At 48.1% G+C, this 18,912-nt stretch overlaps 1 protein-coding gene across 1 annotated transcript; it reads right to left on the bottom strand.

Annotated features, from left to right (window-relative positions):
• Nucleotides 1-10,623: 10,623 nt before the first annotated feature.
• Nucleotides 10,624-16,795, bottom strand: S100B (S100 calcium binding protein B). The gene is made up of 3 exons (XM_060099697.1): nucleotides 16,757-16,795; nucleotides 13,721-13,859; nucleotides 10,624-11,469 (listed from the first exon to the last, which is right to left on the bottom strand). Exons 2-3 carry the CDS (start codon nucleotides 13,856-13,858, stop codon nucleotides 11,329-11,331), a joined length of 279 nt encoding a protein of 92 aa, XP_059955680.1. The 5' UTR covers nucleotide 13,859; nucleotides 16,757-16,795; the 3' UTR covers nucleotides 10,624-11,328.
• Nucleotides 16,796-18,912: the final 2,117 nt, after the last annotated feature.

Below are 18,912 nucleotides of genomic sequence, written 5' to 3'. Positions count from 1 at the left end.
AAGAAACACTTTCTCTTTAAACTGGATGCAGTAATAGTGTTATAACACCCTGTATAGCATTCATCGTCTTTCGTATGATACTCAGTTTCAGTAATGAAGAATTCTTTTTTGTTTGTTTTGTTTTGTTCTGGTTTTTTGGCTGTGCCGTGGCATGTGGGATCTTAGTTCCCCAACGAGGGATCAAACCCGCACCCCCTGCATTGGAAGCACAGAGTCTTAACCACTGGACCGCCAGGGAAGTCCTGAAGAATTCTTTTAATAGGTAACTACATGCAAAATTTCAAACCTTCTTGTGTTCAAGAGGAATAGTCTTTAAATTGTCCGTGCAGGCGGCTGGGTCACCCTCCCTGCTGTGGGCGGTCTGAGCCCCACCCCAGGTAAGCTCACTCCCTTCCTCACCCTGATCCTCCCCCTGGTCTCCCTGCATCTAGCTCTGCCTTTTGGGGTTCAATGGGGAAACCTTTTTACATGAGGCCATGAGATGGTTTGGAAGTAAAGTTTGCCAGGGGCAGTGCAAAGTGAGAAAGTGAGATGTGTTTTCTTAGTTTTAAGTGCCAACCGAGTATGGCCCACTTACTCCCAGGCTCTGAAATTGACTGAAAAGCCCAGATATCATGAATGTTCATTACAGATGCCACAAGCCCGAAGTTGAAGAAGGGCCACAAGGGGCCAGATGAAGCTTTGAGGGGAAAAGGGAGCACAGAGGCATTGTCACCTGTCACCACTCCCAGCAGCAGTGAGCTGGATTTGCAGGTGTGTGCACCCAGGTGCTGCAGGGCTCCAGGTGGAAGCAGCAGGATGGAGGCTGTCTGGAGGCTGTTGTGCTCTGATGGAGTGGAGCACAAGTTCAAAGACAAGCAGTGCTTAGCATTTACTTTACATGAGAAGATAAAGAAAGAAGGTGAACTTCTGGCATGATGGCCTGAGAAGTTCCATAGACATGCTTGCCAGCAAAATGGGTGAAAATTTTTTTTTTTTAACTTTTAAGCCTTTGGAAATAGTCCTAAGTGCATACAACAAATGAAGAAATGTCTATACATGAAAGTTCATTAATTAAAGCAAGAGTCTGTTATTTGAACCAAGACTGCTCCTTCCTTCCCACCTCCCAGCTGAGCCAAGCAGAAATTCCACTCCAAACAGGCACAGCCAAGAACACAGGCTCCTGCCCCCAGTTACCTGTTGATGCAGCTAAGTTCTGGGTGAGTGCAAGTGAGAGATGAGAGATCTCTTCTTCCATCCAGCCTCTGCTCCTGGAATGGAGCCTCTACCTTGGGTAAAGTGCCTCTGAGTGTACAGGGCCCTGGGTGCCCTTCCCAGCTCTTCAGATGATGGTTCCATACCAGGAGAGGCAAGTGGGGAGGACCTTAGGCCACTGCCCCCAACTCCACTGAGTGCTCAGCCCCTGAAGCAGGAGTGTCACTCAGAGAGACGTGGGCCACTGTCCTCACTCCTAGACCCAGAACCCTGGCTTGGAGATTTTGCCTGGGGGGAGAAGCAAGCTATAAAACAGGTATCTCCCCATCTCTTCCTAAAGGAACTGACTTCATTTGCACCAGAGCATGGAGAACTTCAATCCTAAGGACACTCTCAAAAGCAGTACAAGTGTGGTGAAAGGCAATTAGGAAGTTCATAGATTCAATGAAGATACAAGATAACTTGTAGGCCAAGTAGTTTGCAGAAGAACCAGGAAAAGAGACAGCTAGGAAGAGCCCTCCTGGGGTTAGAACAAATCTCAAACACTGACTTTGGGAACGATTTCTTCAATAAATCCTGAATTGGATCACATTTGGCTATAGAGCAATTTATGCCCCCTGAGCACTGCTGAAATGATAGAGCAGTCAGCTGGCAGTCGGTGGAACTTCACAGCTGGGTATGATCAGGGATAGGGACTGGAGAGACCTGCCAAAAGCACCCTCACCCCAGGGTGACTAAGCCTGCCCAAGGCTGCACCTCCTTGAGGGACAATAGCAGAAGATTCTGCAGGGGCAGAGGGGAAGAGATTTCACTGAAGTAATCCAGCCAGTCATTAAATAAAGGCCTGGAGGGAGGAGGGAGTGGCAAGAACCAGGAGTTGCTACAATGTATTATCTAAAATGCCCAGTTCCCCCCGCCGCCTCGTTACAACAGGTAAAGAAACAGAAAAGTATGACTTATACACTAGGAAAAAAGGACGGCGACAGATAATGCCTGTGAGATTAACCAGATGTCAGATTTAACAAAGACTTGAAAGTAGCCAAATATGTCACAGAACTAAAGGAAACCATGATTAAAGAAGTAAAGGTATGATGGCAGTGTCACATCAAATAAAGAATACCCATAAAGAGATTAAAATAAAATGTTAAATATAATGTATAATGTTTTATATAATGTAAATAATATAGGTATCATATAAATGTATAAATACAGATATCATTTATATAAATGTAAACCAAAGAGAAATTTCTGGAGTTGGGAAAGTACAATCACTGAAATGAAAAATTCACTAGAGGGGCTCAACAGTAGTTTCGAATTGGAAGAAGAAAGAATTAGCAAACTTGAGAGTAGATTGATAAATATTATGCAATCCAAAGAACAGAGGGGGACAAAAGAATGAAGAAAAATGAACATAGTCTCAGAGACATGTGGAACACCACTAAGCTCACCAACAATATGTGTAATGGGAGTACCAGAAGGGGAAGAGAGAGAGAGAAAAGAGCAGAAAAAAGTTCAAAGAAATAATGGCTGAGAACTCCCCAGATATATTGAAAACCTACACATCAGGGAGCTCAAGAAACTCCGAGTAGGATATACACAAAAAGATGCACAGACATATGGTAAAAATACCGAAACACAAAAGGGGAAATCTTGAAATCAGCAAGAGAAACTATTTTCACTTACTAGGGAACCCCAATAAGACTGATAGCTGAATTCTCAGCAGCAATAATGGAGGCCAGAAGACAGTGGGATAACATATTCAAAGAGCTGAAAGAAAAAAACTATCAACCAAGAATTGTATCTTTCAAAAGTGGAGGCCAAAGAAAAACATTCCCAGATATACAAAAACCGATTGAATTTGTTGCTAGCCAACTTGCATTACCAATAATACTAAAGAAAGTCCTTTGGGCTAAAAGCAAGTGACCCCAAATGGTAACTTGAATTCACATGAAAAAACAAAGAACACTGGTAAAGATAAAGGTAATTATAAGATGATATAAATGCATAATATTTTCTCCTTAACTGATTTAAAAATCAATTGTATAGAATAATATGATTATAATGTAATCTTGGTCTTATAGAAATAAAATGTATGTGTAATATTTTTGCCAGTAACAGTACAAAAGGAGTTGGTGGGAGCAAAGCTGTATTGGGCTACTTTTCAGATGGTAAAGTAATAATTATAACAATGTACTGTTGGGTTTGTAACATTAATAGATGCAATATATATTTAAAAATCATAAAAAGGAGGAAAATGGAATAGAGATATGTAGGAACAATGTTTCTCTATCTCACTGGAAGTAAGCTAGTATAAATCTGAAGCTGATTCTGATAAGTTAGGATGCGTACCACTAAAAAAAATAGTGAAAATATCAATCAAGAAATTCAAATGCTTTATTAGAAAATAGTTAGTTAATGCCAAAGAAAGTGGTAGAGGAGGAGGATTAGAGGCAAAAAAAGAAAGAAAAAAAAAAAGACACGAGACATACAGAAAACAAAAAGTACAGTGGCAGAGGTAAATCCAACTATATCAATAATAACAGTAAATGTGGGTTAAACAATTCATTCAAAGGGCAGATTTTTCAGACTTTGTATTACCCTACTATATGTTACTAACAAGAGACATGTTTTAGATTCAAAGATACAAATAGATTGAAAGTAAAACAATGGAAAAAGATATTTCATGCAGATAGCAACCATGAGAAAGCTGTAATGGCTTTACTAGTATTAGATAAAATACACTTTAAAACAAAAATATTTACTAGAAGAGATAAAAAGGGACATTTTATAATGATAAAAGGACCAACCCATTAGACCTAATAATTATAAATATGTATGCACCTAACAATAGAGCACTGAAATATATGGAGCAAAAACTGATAGAAAACAAAGGATGATAGTTGGAGACATCAATACACCATTTTCTATAATGGATAGAATAACTAGGCAGAACATCAACAAGGTAATGGAGGACTTGAACAACACTATAAACCAACTAGACTTAAAAGACATCTGTAAAACACTACCCAAGAACAGCAGAAGGGACTTCCCTGGTGGTGCAGTGGTTAAGAATCTGCCTGCCCATGCAGGGGACACAGGTTCGAGCCCTGGTCTGGGAAGATCCCACATGCCGCGGAGCAAGTAAGCCTGTGTGCCACAACTACTGAGCCTGCGCTCTAGAGCCCACAAGCCACAACTTCTGAGCCCGCATGCCACAACTACCGAAGCCTTTGCGCCTAGAACCCATGCTCCACAACAAAGGAAGCCACCACAATGAGAAGCCCGCGCACTACAACTAAGAGTAGCCCCCACTTGCCTCAACTAGAGAAAGCCTGCGTGCGGCAACAAAAGCCCAACACAGCCAAAAATAAATAAATTAATTTAGAAAAAAGATGTAATAGGTTCTGGTTCAAAAGATAAAATGCATATACAAAGCTTTAAAAAAAAAAAAAAAGAACAGCAGAATATACATTCTTCCTAAGTACACATGGAATATTCTCTAGGCTAGGTTGTATGCTAGGCCATAAAACAAACCTCAATAAATTCCAAAAAGATAAATGTAATACATAGTATGTTCTTCAGCCACAATGGAATTAAATTAAGAATCAACAAAAACTTCTGAGAAGCTGAGAAATATGTAGAAATTGAACAACACCTTCCTAAATAAACAATGAATCAAAGAAGAAATCAAAAGGGAAATCAGAAAATTTTGAAATGAATAAAAATGAAGAATGGCATGTAGCTAAAGCAGTGCTTGGAGGTAAACTTATAGCTGTAAATGCCTATATTAAGAAAGAAGAAAGATCTCAATAACGTAAGTTTCCATCAAAAGACACTGGAAAAAGAGCAAATAAACCTAAAGCAAGCAGAAGAAAGAAAGTAATAAAAGAAAGTGGAAATTAATGAACTAGATAAGGGAAAAATAATAGAGAAAATCAATGAAACAAAAACAAGTTCTTTGGAAATATCAACAAAATTGACAAACCTTTAGCTAGGTTGACCAAGAAAAAAGAGAAGACTCAACTTACTAGAATCAGAATAAAAGAAAGGACATTACTATTGACCTTACAGAAATTTTTTAAAAAATTATGAAGGAATACTATAAATAATTGTATGCCAACAAATTAGATAGATAACAGATGAAATGGACAAATTCCTAGAAAGACATAAACCTATAGAACTTGACTCAAGAAGAAACTAACAATCTGAATAGACCTATAGCAAGTGAAGATATTGAATAGGTAATTTTAAAAAAACAAAAAAAAACCCAAAATACTCCCCACCCAGGTGGTTTCACCACTGAATTCTACCAAACATTTAAGGACAAATTAATACCAGTTCGTCACAAGCCCTTCCTAAAAATAGAAGCGAGAACATTCATATAATGAGGCCAATAGTACCTGATACCAAAACCAGACAATGACATTAACAAGAATAGAAAACTACAGAGCAATATCTCTAATGAATATGAACACAAAAATCCTCAACAAAATACTAGCAAACCAAATCCATCAACATACAAAAAGAATCATACACCATGACCAAGTTGGATTTACCCCAGGAATGCAAGGTTGGTTTAAACTGAGAGGCAATTAAGGTAATATACCATATCAATAGAATAAAAACAAAAACCACATGATCATCCTCAATAAATGCAGAAGAAAAAGCATTTGACAAAATTCAGCACCCTAGGAATAGAAGGGAATTTACTTAACCTGATAAAGGACATTACAGAAATCCCACAGCTAACATCGTACTTGATGACGAAAGACTGAATGCTTTCCCCTATGATCAGGAACATGGGAGGATCACACAAGGCATAAGAACCAGGAGAGGGCTTCCCTGGTGGCGCAGTGGTTGAGAGTCCGCCTGCCAATGCAGGGGACATGGGTTCGTGCCCCGGTCCGGGAAGATCCCACATGCCGCGGAGGGGCTGGGCCCATGAGCCATGGCCGCTGAGCCTGCGTGTCCGGAGCCTGTGCTCCGCAACGGGAGAGGCCACAACAGTGAGAGGCCCGCATAACACCAAAAATAATAATAATAATTTTTAAAAAAGAACCAGGAGAAGGGGAAGGGGGTACCCTAGGGTACGTCTACACACCAGCCAACACCCGTTCCCGAACGAGAACTCTGCAGTCCAGAGGGGCCAACTGCAGTGAGACTGGCCAGGGACTGGGGTGTCACTGCTCCTTCCTACCCTCTGCCTCATACACAGTTCAATCTTGAGTGAGGCCTGCTATACAGGGCGGGCAGACACAATTTCTCCAGAAGGATCACCCAGGCACACAGTGCTGCCTTGCTAACCTGGTGTTTCCTAACTTCCCTGAGGATGAGAATCACCTGAGTTCTTATTAAAACAGTCCCACAGCCATACAAGGTCACATCCCAGATCTGGGAGGCGTGGTGCCTGGGATATTTAACAAGCTCCCAGGGGAGTTTTGTGTTCAGGGCTCTGTGGGGCCCACATGACCCAGTGTCCGCACCCAACTCAGCACAGAGGGGAACATTTCGGGAGTGGCCTCCTCTGTGTGCGAGCTACTCCAGGGACCTGCATGATAAGTGAATGGTGCTGGGGTCAGGCTCTGTCCTTGAGGAGGTTGCCAGTCTCAGCCGAGAGGCCGAACCTCCCTGCTTGGCCTCCTGCCAATGTGCTTGAATAGCGTGTCTTTTTCGCACGCCCTCCTTTGCAAGAGGCCAGTCCTTTCCTCCACAAATGCAGTGAGAGGAGGTTGTGAAAGGGTCTTACTCTGCCAACGGCTAGCAGACATGCCATGAGTGTCATAATTAAAGGGGTGCAGGACCCTCTCTTTGCTTCAGGATGAGGGACTGGGCACCCCCTGTCCACGGCTGCCTGGCCCAAAGGCCACCCAGCTGCCAGCACAGGGGCTGCCCAGGCCATGTCCAAGCTCCAGCTGGTTGAGGTGAAGGGTGAGAGCCACTGTCCTCCGATCTGTCTCCTGATGCCCAGAGGTCTCCATCATCTGCAGTTACAAGAACCCAAGTTTCCTGGGCCAGAGAGGGATGGATCCCTAAATTTAAATGTCCTGCTCAAGAAAATCTTGGTACTATGAACCATGTAAGTTGGCTGCTGAGGCTCATATGAGACAATTGTTGTCTGAGCCCCTGATTTTAATTTTGATTATAATCTTTGGTGTTTGTCAAAACAGCCTTATTTTTCATTGAATTTGAATAAATGTAATAAATTTGAACTGGTGAATTCAAACAAGGTAAATAAAACAAAGTAAATAAAAATAAAATCCCTGAAACAACAGCAAACAAACCTCATGGGGCAGAGATGTGAGCCTTCCCAGAACTTTCCGGGAAGAGTTGTCAAACTGGGGCCTCAGCTGGGGGCTGGCAGGCCAGGGCTGAAGGGCCCCCCTTGCCTTGGAGACGAGGGTGGGGTCCTGCAGGTAGCAGCTCACAGGCCCATGGAGCTCAAGGGGCTGTCATGCTGCGGAGACCAGCTGTCCCCAGGAAGTAACCCAGAGTGGGGCCCCCCACCGGCCCAGGGGAAAGCTCGCTTCCCTTTGTAGCTGGAGGGAAGCAGGGCCGGTGCTGGGGAGGATCAGGTCTAAAATGGTGGGTGGGAGTGAAAGCCAGCTGGCAGAGGCCCCTGGGACTGACCTCAGGGCTGGAGAAGGCCGGGAGGGCCTACCCAACCTCCACCTCCACGTCACTGCTCCTGGTTCCCTGGGCAGGGCCAGGACTAAGGAGGGAGCGTGGCCAGGGGTCAGGAATCGCGGTCCCTGCAGGCCTCGAGGATGGGGTATGGCTGGACTCTGTGCGGGGCTGGGGGGCCCTGAAACCTCGAGCCCCCCTCCCTCTGTGATCATGAGGTGAGGAGTCCTCCCTTTGGTGGCAGGAAAGTCTGGCGATGTTGTTGCCTGGACTGCGGGCAGGGACAGCCATGCCTGCCAGGGTGGTCCACACTGTCCAGAGGGTGAAGGATGGGTCCCCAGCAGCCCCAGACTCTTTGACAGCACTTGGCACTGCAGGGCCAGCAGATGGGATCCTGGCCATGGCCTCAGGGTCTCGCCCCGAGACACTCAATGCTTCTCTCAGGGACAGTTCTCTGGGCGACTGTGGATCAAACTGATAAACCAGTAGAGCACAGGAAGTCCTGTGAGGCTGAACTGGACCATGGGGAAGGCAACCTGGGGCAGAGTTCCCCTTGTCCTGTCTCTGAGGCCCTGAGTGAATTGTCTTTGCTCCTGGCTAAAGTCGTGAACTGATTTTCCCTGGTGATGCCTGAGACAGGTCATCCCCGCAACCACATGCCCCAGGCACCCTCCTACCCACCTGGGGATGCCACCTGCCAGGGGCCGTGTGGGACCATCACCACCCATTCATGGAACTGGACAGTGCCTCTAGTTGAGGACAGGTCAGAGGAGGATGAGGGACGTTTTACAAACTGGAGCTCATGGTAGTAGGTGAGAGGAAGCCCCCAGGAGCCCCAAAGATGGCTATGCAGATATGCTGAGGAGCAGCTTCCCTCCTTGTGGTAAAGGAGCATCCCCTGGATGTGGGGTCAGGGGGCACACTCAGCGGCTGCCCTAGGCAGGCTCCCTGGGGGCTGGGGCACGGGGGTTCTTTCCTGTGTGCTTTGGAAGCACAGTGGACATCTGGGAACTGTTGCTTTGGGATTCTTGGGTCAACAGGGGCAAGGGAAGTACCAGCGGAGACTTATTCAACTTGTGGCTAAAGCAGTGATGAGCAGAGGCACAGAGAGGTGGTGTGAAAGCTGGAGAGGCGCGTCCGCCGCTGGAGAGGCCCGTCCGCCGCTGGAGAGGCCCTTCCACCGCAGCGCCACAGCCCCAAGCCAGCTCCCCTCCCCATCCCTGGCTGACCTTCGTGCACAGGCTATGCTGGCCCCTGGGCTGAGCCAGACAGGCGTGGTCCACCCTCCAGGCTCCCCACCCTGGCGTGTCCGTGTGTCAACAAAAATTCAACTAGCAATCAAGAAGAAAAATAGAGCTTCCCTGGTGGCGCAGTGGTTGAGAATCCGCCTGCCAATGCAGGGGACACGGGTTCGAGCCCTGGTCTGGGAAGATCCCACATGCCACAGAGCAACTAGGCCCGTGAGCCACAACTACTGAGCCTGCGCGCCTGGAGCCTGTGCTCCGCAACAAGAGAGGCCGCGACAGTGAGAGGCCCGCGCACTGCGATGAAGAGTGGCCCCCGCTCGCCGCAACTAGAGGAAGCCCTCGCACAGAAACGAAGACCCAACACAGCAATAAATAAATAAATAAATAAATAATAAAATTTAAAAAATTTTTTTAAAAAAAGAAGAAAAATGGAATTTTATTCACGCCAAACTGAGGATTATAACCTGGAAGACAGATAGAAACTGTGAGAACTGTTCCACCTGTTAAAAGTTGAAGGCACAGTCATACATTTTCAAGACAAAGGATTGTACATCAAAATGACATACTGATAATTTGCATAAAGTTCACCAAGCATACATGGTCCAGGTAAGCACATATAAAGTGAGAAGCAAGTCACCACGACCCCCTGCAGAGCTGGTGCCCACTCGGGGCCACTTCTGGTCTCTGACGTTCCTGCCAGGACCAGTGTATTTCCCCTCCCTGGCGACTGGTCCAGAGAGGGCCACGTGATGCCCACCAGGCTGGAAGTTCCTAGCAGGAGGTGGTGAGCAACTGAGGAGAAGGTCATCCCTCTGAACAGGCACTGCCCCTCCAGCTCCATCCCTCTACACCCTGGCCCTTTATGTCCCTCCCAGGGCCTACCCTTCCCCTTTATGTCCCTCCTATGGCCCCACCCCTTTATCGCCCTCCCATGGCCCCACCCCTCCATGCCCTGCTCCTTTATGTCCTTCCCCAGGGCCCCGCCCCTCCACAGACCCACCCCTTTATCCCCCTCCCCTGGACCCACCCCTCCTCACCCAAGCTTCCTGACCCTGGCCTGGGCGGTGCAGCGTCTGCAGCCCTGATGACGTCAGGGTGCGTGGACTTTACTCCTTTTCCCAGTTTTGCAGGAATTTAGCTTTTATTTCATGTTTTACAGCTACAGAGACTTGTTACAATGCTTTTTATTTAATGCAAATACAAGCGACCAATTAGTTTATGATTTCCAAGTCTGTGTCCTTAAAAAAAACAAAACAGAAAAATGGTGGATAAGCTTAATTTGAATTTTCCTGGAAGTAATTCTTAATATTTGTAACTTGATTTATTTGAATTGGATACAAAAGCATAAAGGTCCTAAAGTTCCCTGGCTTCACCAACAGCCACAAGCAGACCCTGTCTGCCCAGACAGGTCGGGAATGACCTTCACCAACAGACCAAACACATCCGTCATAACCCTCATTCTATAGGCAGCACAGGAGGCGTGGGTGCTTGGGTACAGCTGTCTCCAGAGGCAGAGCTGAGGCCCGCCCCGAGCCCCCTGCCCCCGCTGCCCCACGCCCCATAGATCCAGCAAAGCGTGATCCTGTCAGGAGAACCCCACTGAATGTAGAAGCTTGATTCTCAGTTCTGATTACAGTTACAATGTCAGTACTTGTTGGCTTATGAAAGAGATTTTCCATTTAGAACTGTTAGCATTAACTACTCACTCAGTCATCACAGCCACCTGTAGGAAAGGGCTCTAAACGTGACCATGCTCTTTGGTAGGTGGGACAGACTGTCAGGCCACCCAACCACATTCGGCTTCATTTGCCCCAGTGATGAGCAGATGTAATGAAGGGCAGCCTCTTCAAAGGCTGGTGGACAAAGCTTTGTGTTTTTAAATGTAGTGGAAGCTCACGGAAACCACAGTGCTCCAGCCATTTCTGGTAATCAGTTTGTTTTTTCTGGGTTAGGGGGTCTACACAGCCAGGATAGCCAGTACAGCACATGCTTTGTGACTGAGGATTGACTTTCCTAAGTGATTACCAAGAGTCCCTGGGGCCAGTCAGCTAACACGGATGCCTAATAGCGCTGAAATAATGCTGGGGGCCACTAAAAACAGCCCTTTGGAAAGAGGTTTCAATTTTTCATTCGCGAAGCAAATCAAGCTGCCTAATTAGCTACGACACAGCTGGAAAGCTCAGCCCCTACTACCCTGCAAGCCCTGCCTTGGCTTCCCTGCCCGACCTCCATCTCTTACAGGAACAGCCCGGCTGCTTTCTCTAGTTCATTCGTGTTCAAAGAACTCATGGCAGGCAGTGGTAACCATGGCAACAAAAGCCATAAATTCCTGGAAGTCGCATTCACCATCTCCATCGCTGTCCAGTGTTTCCATGACTTTGTCCACAACCTCCTGCTCTTTGATTTCCTAAGAGAAATAAGAGCAGTTGTCCAGCTTGTTTCTAAATGAAATTTAAGGATATCAAAATATGATCAGAAGTTGGCTGGCTTTAATAATTTGTATCAGAAACAACCTAGGACATGAAATGCAAAATGCCAGAAAGGACTTGTCCTGTGACCAGGAGGCTGTTGGCTGGCAGAAGTCTCTGGGGGTCTGAGCCTTCTCTTCCACCTTCCTTTAGGTCCAGTGGGGCCTGGCCTACTTAAAAACTGAATGGAACAGCCAAGATCTGAAAAACTGCGGGTTGTTTGTGTTAAAATACCCAGAAAAGAATAGTACGATCTAGATCAGCCTGAGCATATTATATGCAAATGTCTGAACTTTTGGCCCCTGTAAGTTTTTCATTGCTTCTGTGTGTAGAAGGCCCTATAGTGAGGGCTTCCAGTGGATTTTCACGTTTTGAAAGCGGTTTTTGGCTGAAATAACTCTTGGGAACATGCCCTAAGTTTATTAACTTCTTGTGTCTTTTTGCCACTTGAGTTGCCTTCCAGGTGTCCTGGGGCTTTTCCTGACATTCTGCCCGACGTGCAGCCAAGTGAGTGGTGAAGGAGTCTCAGAGGAACGGACACAGTGAAGGGAAGATGTACACTGAGCGGATGGCTCTGAATAACCAGTCCTCAGGGCAGGAGAGCTGGGCCTGAAGAAGTTGAGTGTAATGTACAGTGGCTGCCTTGGATATAAAACATGTAAAAGGTTGAGATTCCTGTGGGCATTGGGGTGGGACCCATACACAACTGCTAAAAGATTGATTTCAATTACATGATAGATTTGCCTCCAAACACAAACTGCCTCATAAAACCAGGCCAGCAATGTTCATGATACCTTGATACACTTACTGTGAATTACTTATCTTTTACAAATGGTGGTTCCCACAATGCTCAGCTTTTTCTCTGTTTTAAATCAGTAATCAACGACAGCGGCTGCACTTGCTGAGCCGCACCTGACAAGCACTGTCCCAGTTTATCCTTTCAGCGATTCGTTTTACGGAAGAATCGGGGACCTCTTCTGATTGTGAGGTTTTGAGGCAGAATCGGGGGGACCAGGTAAGTGAAAGCGTGCGTGGGGCAGCTGCCACTCGGTGAACTTGGACGCCTGAGGGAAACCAGCCCCAGAATCAGACTAGGGGCTCCCATCCCAAGCCTGCAGGCCGCTTCCTCTGCCAATGGGGTGTTTGGGCGGGGCAGGGACAGTGGGGCGGGAGGAGCCCTGCAGACATGGGACATGGAGCCTGGGGCTTGTCCTACACGGTGGCCCAGCCTGCCCAGGAGGACAGCTGTCCACCACTGTGTGGCAGGGCCCTGGCCTGGGGCTCTCGTATCTTCCCCGGAATTAGCTCTTGGTCAGACATTAGTGCACTGGTTCACGGTCTGGCCATTTCCTCTGTGTGTGACTGGTGACCTTGGTTCTGGGCACCAAGGGAAGGTCAGGCACCAGGTGGACTGCAGTTCAATGCCTCGAGGACATGGGGCTCATGCCACAGAGATAATGCGTGTGGCTGATCCGAGGGCAGTGGAGGCAGCGGGTGGGAAGCCTGGACACACGTCCAACAGAGCAGGAGCTGCCAGGGCAGGACAGGGCTCACTGGGCGCCCTCACGCAGCTTCTCAAGTTCCCCGCCAAGGCCCCTTGCCCCACAGAGCCCCCTGCAAGGCCCCGGGGCCTCTCTTGTGAGCAGCTTGTGGCCACTCAGTGATGCGCCAGGTCGTGGGGCCTGTGTCTCTCCCAGCATCGACCGAGCTGAGAGCTCAGTAACGTCTGCTGAGTGAACAGCATCTTATCACCATGTAACCATGTAGGAAAAGCCGAAACAGTCCTTTTCCCAAGAACAAAAGCTTATTTTTAACAGCCTTCTTAGATGTTCACTGTGACCCATGATAAGTCATGAGTATATTTTCCATCCCATGTTGTCACCTTTATTGCTGTACATCCTTAGATGTTTCAGAGAAAAGGCAGTATTATTTGGAACCTGTACTTTTGCCTTTGAGACGGCAGTCCTTCCTTGATGCTCCTACTGCCACAAGTGAATACGGTGGGGCCTACCTCAGCCAGCCTGTGTACTGAGGGCTCATCTGTGCAAACACGTTTTCAGAAACAACCTAGGAGTCCTGACACTGACCCGGAACCACCTTCAGGGCGGCTCAGAAGAGAAAGTGGACAGGTGGTTTTACAAGCAGACAGGAGAGCAGATTAACCTGTCAGTTTTAAAAAGCAAGACTCACCTCTAGAAAGTGGGAAAGCTCATTGTTGATGAGCTCCTTGAGTTCGGACTTCTTCAGCTTGTGCTTGTCACCTTCCCTTCCAGAATATTGATGGAAGACGTCAATGAGGGCCACCATGGCCTTCTCCAGCTCAGACATCCTGGGGGCCACAAAGAAAGACACCTTCGAGCACAGAACACTTAAGGTGTTACCCACTCAGACCTCAGCCGCCAGGGGGCACGACGGCCTCGGCTCCCCTCGCCTTTGGGGCTCAGAGTGGTGCATCTCTCCGGTCCCCCCTTGGGGCCACTCTTCCCCACCCCCGCTCTCTTTACTCTGTTCCCACGCCCTCTGGCTTCTGGTTGGTTTGGCCAGTGGGAACCTTCAGCCCAAATACAGAGGCAGAGCGGTGAAGGGGCTTCGGCCTGACTCCTTCCGCCCCCAGCCCCCGGAGGCCCCCGCTGCCCTGGCTCCGAGACGAGAGGACAGAGCAGGGGAGCAACGCTGTCGGAATGAACTGCGGTGACTAGGAACCAGATGAGGAGACGAGAGTCAACAGGATCCGTGTGTTCTGTCAATGAACAATTAGAAAACACCGTGGAAAAGTCGTCTTCTTTTACAGCAGCACACATGTATTACGAAGAAGAAGTTTAGCAGGAAAAGTGCAGGGCCTTCCAAAAGATACTAAGGGCATAAAATGTAGGAACTTACTTTCCTTCAAATGGATATATAAACTTAACTCATTTTTTAAAACTCATTTTTAACAAAAATGTCTACAGCATTTTTTTGTTTTTTGGATGGGTGAGGAACATGACCAAAAAAGAGCTGTAAAATTCAACTGGAAAAATAAATGTGATAGAATTGCCACAAATTTTTTTGAAAATGAAGATCAAGGAAAGGTACCTTGACTACCAGAAACAAACATGTATTATACGGTCGTCTGATGAAGTGTTGTAGGGAGAAAAGTTGCCACCCCAAATGTCTCTTTAGCATGCAGATTATTTTGGGCTGAAAATGATCAAGGCCCTGAAGTTTCAGGAAGAAACACTGACCTTCCCCCTTAGCTGCCTGAATCAGAACGTAGATGGAGGGTCTGTTACAGGAATGGAGCACTCACTAGAGATGTCAGCAAAGAACATGGGCCAAGGGTGGGTAGGGGAACTCTTAGAGATCTGAGTCCGCTCTGTGTCCCATCGCCTCTTCATGGAGCAGCAAACACTGCTTTACCAAACATTTGCTTTTCCATCTCCATCTGAATTGCTTTCCTCCCCTTTGAAGTCCCAGACCACCCCCACCCCCCAACAGCCTCCTTTGTCTTTAGCTGATCATGGTATTTAAGGTGACGATCTGGAGCATTTTTGTGAGTGACTCAGTCTTCCTGGGTCTTTCCCATGTATGCATGATATTAAACTATGGTTTGAGTTTCTTCTGTTAACCTGTCTCACGTCTATTTAATTCTTAGACCAGCCAGAAGAACCCAGAAGGGTGGAGGGAAATGTCTTCCTCCCTGACACCAGCCCTGAAGCCAGAACAAATGGGCCGGAGGCTGGGCCACCGCCAGGCACTTGGTATTCATGGAGGCGTCGCCATCCACTTCTCAGCACTTATCGAAACAGGAGGCTTCCATCTCCCATCCCAGCGCATACCTTATACCGTGGCCTGCAACCTAAGGAAACAGCTGTTCAACCCTGGGAATCAGGCAGTTGACAAAGGACTGCTTGTCAATTGTTTCACAAAACGGAGACACTCAGCGAGAGAAATTTGCCAGCTTTTGGCCTTGAGTTCTAATCCTTAAAGAATCTTTGCAATGTCATAGTTACAAATAAATAAAAGAATTAGGTCTAATTTTTGCAAAACCATTCCTGGGTTGAATATCATTTGCATCTTAAAAATAAATTGGAATATAACATTTAAATTCTTACTTTTATTTCTGATTTTCAAATGAAAAAGGATTGAGGATTTTTGCCTTGGCCTGATCTTAGCTAAATGCACCCTATTAATAATCAGTATACTTTGTTTTGCTCTAAGTCCCTAAAAATCAGATATATCCCACATAGATAGAATAATGCAGATGGATTAAAATCTTTAACATTTCATACTTTCTTATCCTTTGCATTCGTTTTCGATTATTAATTTTTTTAAAACAAAAAACCCAAGAAACTTTTGCATGATCCTTATGCTTCTCAAGCTTCATGATGATTTGGGGAAGCGGAGGCTAAATTACTTTTTGTGTGAAGTATGACTAGCGGGATTTCTTTTAAAGGAAAGGCGTAAAATATATATCCCACATGTGAAAACTCCATAAAATGTGATTTGCTTCATAACCACACTACAAATTAACTTTTTAAAGTTTTTCCTGTTAAATTCTTCCCAATTGATGGTTAAAGGTTGTCTTTTAAGAGAAATGGAAATCAAATATCCATGTTTCCCTTTCACTTCATTCCATGAATGTTCTACATTAACCTTTCATTTCGAAAACAAGAGAACTTTTGGGGGTTAACTCCTCAGAAGGACACATCACACAAGATGTGAGAGTCCCTCTGGGCAAATGGCCCGATCTCCCCAAGAAACTGTAAGACTGAGGAAGGTTAAACCCGCCATAAACCGCAATTTCTTGGGCTCGATGTGTAATTTACTTGCAAAGACCTCCTCACTTGCCATGTATTGTGGTTTCTGCACGGCGTCCAGGGGGCCCTGACATTTGCGCGGAGCAAGGGGAAGATGCTCGCTCGGAGCATCAGGCCGCCTGTACTTCTCCGCGGAGGGACGCAAACCCCTGGTCTTCAAGGAGTTAAGGAAGAGGCCTGTTTGCAGCAATCACCTGAGCCACCAGACGTGACGTTTCCCCGACTTGTGGCGACAAAAACAGGCAGAATGGACCTCTAGCTGCCCCCAGTTGAGGGAGCCGTGTCCACAAAGCAGTAGTAAGATTCACACTTTTGAAACCCTGCCAATTATCCTAAAGGGGCTGGTTTTTAAACTACCACCCAGTTCCCAAGCCCACCCTCCGGGCCCTGCCCCCAAAAGACCAGAGCAGGTTCCCCTGAGTGTCCTCACGTCAGCGGTTCTTGGTTGTCGCTCCTGGAATCTCCCGGCTGCCGCGTCCTGAGTCGCAGGAGTGGGGCGGAGGCAGCCACTTATTCATTCCCGGGCGGGGGCGGGGCCGGCACGGTCCCTCTGCGGGCCAGGCAGCCAATGGGGGCCGAGGGCGGGGCGGGGGCAGGGGCGGCGCGTCAGCTGGCTCCGCAGCCGGTGGCGGCGGGGTGCGGAGGGCGTAGGGCGGGGGTGCTGGGGCTGCCGGGCTGCACACAGGGCCGCATTGACGGCGCCACCGGGGACTCGTTGGGGAGCCAAGCCTGCACTCGGGCCAAGGAAGAAAAAGGCCCGTGGGGCAGAAAGCGGGGAGTCAGCTTTTTGTGCTGTTTTTAAATTTATGCATGAATATTGATGTTCTTCTAAAGGCAAGGATGGGGGTGGGGAGAGGAGACGAACTATTGATTGAAACCGACAAAGCAAATGTGCAGCCAAGCGCAGGCTGAATGCGGGGTATTCAGGGCCCGCGAGCCGGTTTCCAGTGGGGAGACCCCTGAGCTTCGCCCCTGCTCTGGCCCCACTAACCCTCAGGCGGGACACCTGTGGACATCAGTATCCTGAGTTAAGCCACTGGCCAGCGTCTGCAGGGACTGAAATGTGGGGCGAATAGTTTAATATGATCGCGGGCACATGCCAGGCCCACGCGAAGGCCTCCCCATCCCCCCGGGGTGAGTGGCCGAAGACTGTCAGAGCTGGACAGTGCCCAGGCACGTCCTGTCCAAATGTTCCGGTTTAGGGGAGGTGCAGGCAGGGGTCCCTCACCGAGGCCTCACAACCAGCCAAGGTAAGTCAAGTCCAGACTCCCCACTGCCCTCTTGAGAGGCTCCCTACAGGCCTGCCTTTAGATACATTATACAAAGCGCACCGGCCCCAGACTCCTCAGAAGACGTCTGAGCCAGAAGCAGGCCCTCTGCCAACTCGGGTTCACAGTGGCCGTGGAAGGAGCAGCACACAGGGATGTCTGTGGACACAGCTGTCTTGTTCTTGGGGCTTTCACTAGCTTTCCCTATCACAATGGCTACACGTAGGGGAGCCGGCGAGGGGATTCTGCAGTGACCAAGCATGTCTGTCTTGACTGTTCATTCAGGAGCTGAGAAGTAACTACAGGGGCACTCTGTGCACGAGCTGGGCCCCCCATGAGTGTGTTGAGACTCCCCCTGACCACCAGAGAGTCCTCCTTTGACTGGTGAGTCCAGGGCCAGTTTGCAGCCCCAGGACTTAGCATCAACTCAGAGCCTGTATCTGAGGATGCCATCCTGGGGGCCTCACAGCACCTGAAAGCCCGTCTCATCCCGATGGGCCGGCGGGCCCTCTCCTCCCTGTGGGCCCTGGAGATGGGCGGGACGCAGCCTGCACTTGGCTGTCCCAGGAGGCCGATGTTTGCGCCCAGAGGGCAGGCCCTGCGCTCAGCAGTCCAGTAGTTGGATGAGAGAATTCCAAACTATTTTTTTTACTCCTGAGGGAGCAGGCTAAAGTTTTTCTTACGCACACTGAAGGGCAGACCCAGAGTCCAGGACGTGGCCAAGGCCCACAGGAGTGGTGCCTGGCACCTGTGTAAAGCCCCCAGAGCACAGCTGCTCCTTCCTCGGAGGCAGGCAAGTTCTGTGCTTCCCCGAACAAGCCTGCTCTGCCTGTGGGGCAGCTGAGGAAGTAGGGCCAAAGCACGTGGCTCAGGTCCCAGCTACGGGGTGTGGGGACAGGCTGGGGACCAGGCCAGTCAACTCAAACCCAAGGCTCACAGCCCAAGCTACTTCCAGGCCATACTTCTGGGACAACTTTCCCTTATCATGAGAGTGAACCAGAAGCTGTGCGTCACCCCTGGGAAATTAATGCCCCGATCAAAGGGTTGGCACAGCAGGGGGCGATGCTGATCACAAACCCATTTAACTTGCCACTTTGGCCTGTGCAGAAGCCGCGGGGTCTGGGAGGCTGGCTGTGGACTCTTAACAAACGCAACCACCCTCGGCTTCGAGTGCAGCTGCTGTGTGCCAGGTGAGGTGTCTCCCACAGAGAAAGTCGACACGGCCCCGGCGCTTGGTGTGCACCTACGGATTCACTGACGCCTTTTTCTTCAAACCAGTTTCCAAGGGCCACCGGCAGCAGTTTTCTCTCACCTGTCA

Source organism: Mesoplodon densirostris, chromosome 5, assembly GCF_025265405.1.
Source record: "Mesoplodon densirostris isolate mMesDen1 chromosome 5, mMesDen1 primary haplotype, whole genome shotgun sequence".
Taxonomy (NCBI): domain Eukaryota; kingdom Metazoa; phylum Chordata; class Mammalia; order Artiodactyla; family Ziphiidae; genus Mesoplodon; species Mesoplodon densirostris.
Note: the sequence above shows the minus strand (reverse complement) of the source record. Positions and strands in the feature narration are given on the sequence as shown.

Bases quoted from the DNA above. Each gene is read 5' to 3' on its own strand.
- S100B (XM_060099697.1), bottom strand. From the start codon at position 13,858: ATGTCTGAGCTGGAGAAGGCCATGGTGGCCCTCATTGACGTCTTCCAT. The intron at 11,470-13,720 runs GTGAGTCTTGCT...TATTTCTCTTAG, and splicing joins AGCTTTCCCACTTTCTAGAG to GAAATCAAAGAGCAGGAGGT.